The sequence below is a fragment of the Fragaria vesca genome, linkage group LG6 (genome assembly GCF_000184155.1).
Source record: "Fragaria vesca subsp. vesca linkage group LG6, FraVesHawaii_1.0, whole genome shotgun sequence".
Lineage (NCBI taxonomy): Eukaryota > Viridiplantae > Streptophyta > Magnoliopsida > Rosales > Rosaceae > Fragaria > Fragaria vesca.
Genome location: NC_020496.1, coordinates 10,727,904 through 10,730,739, shown reverse-complemented (window position 1 = coordinate 10,730,739; position 2,836 = coordinate 10,727,904). Strand labels below are relative to the sequence as shown.

The following is a 2,836-nucleotide window of genomic DNA, read 5'->3' as shown; positions in this document are numbered from 1 at the left end:
CTACCTACCTACCTACTACTACTCTCTCTCTCTCTCTCTCTCTCTCTCTCTCTCTCTCTCTCTCTCTTCTTCTCCTAAAACCCTAATACCAATCCAACTAATCATTCACAGAAGCGTATTGGATTCCACTCCTCCGATCCAATTGCAATCGATCCAAGCACCGCCTCTGTTGGATCGCATCAGCTCAATTTGAGGACCTTGTGAATCAATCATGGATTCGAGTCGGAGAGCTGTGGAGTCGTACTGGAGGTCGAGGATGGTCGACGCAGCTACCTCCGACGAGGACAAGGTCGCGCCGGTCTACAAGTTGGAGGAGATTTGCCAGCTGCTGAGGTCATCGCATGTCAGCATCGTCAAGGAGGTCTCTGACTTTGTCTTGAAGCGTCTCGACCATAAAAGCCCCATTGTTAAACAAAAGGTATTATCCTATTTCATTATTCTTGCGAATTTCATGCTTGAGTGGTTATTGAGATCAAATTCTAAATGTGTTGCATGTGATATGAAATCATGTTAAAAATTGAAACTTGGATGGATTTCTGTTGTTTTGTGCATGTGTATCTAGCATTGTTGTGGAGGCTTACTGTGAGACTAGAGGATTCAAGTGTCAATTTCTATTGGGGTTATTTAGTGTGTTCATAACTTTGCTTATAGTAATGGGTTCTGTTTATTGATGGCATCACTATGAATTGGATTTTGAACTGTGTCAATTGCAGTGGTTTGGTTAGTTTTTGTAACTGGAAACATTCAGAAGTAAACTTTATGATACAAATTTGTATTTGTTTCCCCTGCTAATTCTTAACTGCAACTGTTGTGTTTAAACTGTTGACTCTAAGAAACTCAAAATTTTTGTAGGCTCTGCGATTGATAAAATATGCTGTGGGAAAGTCCGGTGTAGAGTTCAGGAGAGAAATGCAAAGACATTCAGTGGCTGTGAAACAGTTATTTCATTACAAGGGACATCCAGATCCTTTGAAAGGAGATGCACTTAATAAGGCTGTGCGAGACACTGCTCAGGAGGCTATTGCTGTTATCTTTTCAGAAGAAAGTAAGCCTGCCGCACCTGCAGAAGATCTTAACAGACGAATTCAAGGTTTTGGGAATACAAACTATGAAATGCCAACAGAGGAAAAGAAATCATTTATTAGTGAGGTAGTTGGTATTGGAAGTGCATCTATCAAGCAGGGATTTAATACTTTCACCCAAGGTCAGTCATTTAAAAAGAATGACAATGGAAGCTACAAGAGTCCTAATCTTCATAGGTCATTGACAATAGAAGGAAAGGCAGACAAATATGAGCCATATCAGTATCCCAATGAGACTCAGAGTAGTTTTGGGTCTTCAAAGAATGTGGCTAGTGGACCCTGGGGTGAGGACTCAAGGTCAACCAAACCTGAATTAACTAATGGAGATTCTAGTTCAAGTTACAGAGAGAGCAAGACCCGTGAGGAGAGGTTGTTGGAGACCATTGTAACGTCAGGTGGTGTGCGCTTACAACCAACTCGAGATGCTATGCAGGTTTTCCTTGCAGAGGCGGCAAAATTGGATGCAGTAGCATTAAGTCTTGCCCTTGAATCAAAGCTCCAATCTCCATTGTGGCAGGCATGCTATTTATACTTATTTTATGGCTATAATAATTTTGGAAAGTGCATGAACATATTTGCTCACATAATCTAAAGATTCTTTAATATGAACATTTTTTTTTTCCAGCACAAGAAATTCAAAAAAAGAGAAACACATGTTACATTCGATGCCTGAGCTTTGTCTTATGTCTAATACCTTTTCGCTTACCTTTGGATGTTTTTTATTTTTATTTTTTCTGTTTATCAGGTGCGCATGAAAGCTATTTGTGTTCTTGAATCAATATTGAGGAGAAAGGATGATGAGAACTTTTCAATTATTGAATCCTATTTTATTGAGAACAGAGATGCTGTAGTGAGATGCTCAGAGTCTCCCCAAGCTTCTTTGCGAGAAAAGGCTAACAAGGTATTTATTTTTCTTATAATATAGTAGCTTATGATTTTTTTCATTGATTTGCTGTTTATAAAGATGAGAAATAATCTTAAATCAAGTGACTCTTGATATACCATATGCCAAAAGAATGATATTTTGTAATCTGCTTGCAACTCGATCTCCGTGTTAAATTCTTGTGGTTTGTTCCTAGTAATCATCTTCAAATAAACTATAGTAAATGAACTGAAATGTAGATTATCTTCCATAGCTGATCCCAGAATTTCTCTTGTAAGTTGGAATGTATGTAATGGATGGTCAAACTGAATAAAATTGGGATTTAGGTGTGGGCAACCTGATTGAGAGTCTTGAGGCTTTACTGTGCAAGGAGCTTCTAAAGTTGTCTGAACCTAGCTCTCTGGCATTCTGTGATTAGAGTAAATACGGGAATACTGCAAATCGATGGGATGCAAAACTTTCTTTGAGGGGTTGCAGCCGTCTTTTATGTGAATATGTTTTCACGGTTATTCCTCTTTCAAACAGTGCTGTAATGTGTTGAGTAATTGGGAGAGCGTATGTTTCTAAGATGATAGTTGGTTGGAGGAATGTATCAGTTGTATCCTAGACTATTCTTGCTGCAGACATCATGAGGACCGTATCACCAGGCTTGTGATGTTTCTTCATTACCTTAGAACAGTAATTTTGGTCTTTAGGCGACATCCTATGATATGGAGTTCAGCTGGAGGTGCTGCTTTGGAAAATTGGAAGGCCTGGCCTGTTTCCTTCAAGAGTGGATTCTAGTTACTAGAAGATGGAAGTTAAAAGGGTCAAGATTGTCCTCTCTTGCAAATGATTCCGCAACTTCGGATCCATTGTCTCTCTCTCTCTC

The 2,836-nt window shown here is 39.2% G+C and overlaps 1 protein-coding gene across 1 annotated transcript in view; it reads left to right on the top strand.

Annotated features, from left to right (window-relative positions):
* The first annotated feature begins 211 nt into the window (after nucleotides 1-211).
* LOC101310529 (VHS domain-containing protein At3g16270-like) overlaps nucleotides 212-2,836 on the top strand; it is a 6,511-nt gene continuing 3,886 nt past the window's right edge. Inside the window, exons 1-3 of the mRNA XM_004302830.1 lie at nucleotides 212-418; nucleotides 853-1,599; nucleotides 1,828-1,983. Coding sequence (XP_004302878.1) covers nucleotides 212-418; nucleotides 853-1,599; nucleotides 1,828-1,983 — 1,110 coding nt within the window. The remainder of the gene's footprint in view (nucleotides 419-852; nucleotides 1,600-1,827; nucleotides 1,984-2,836) is intronic.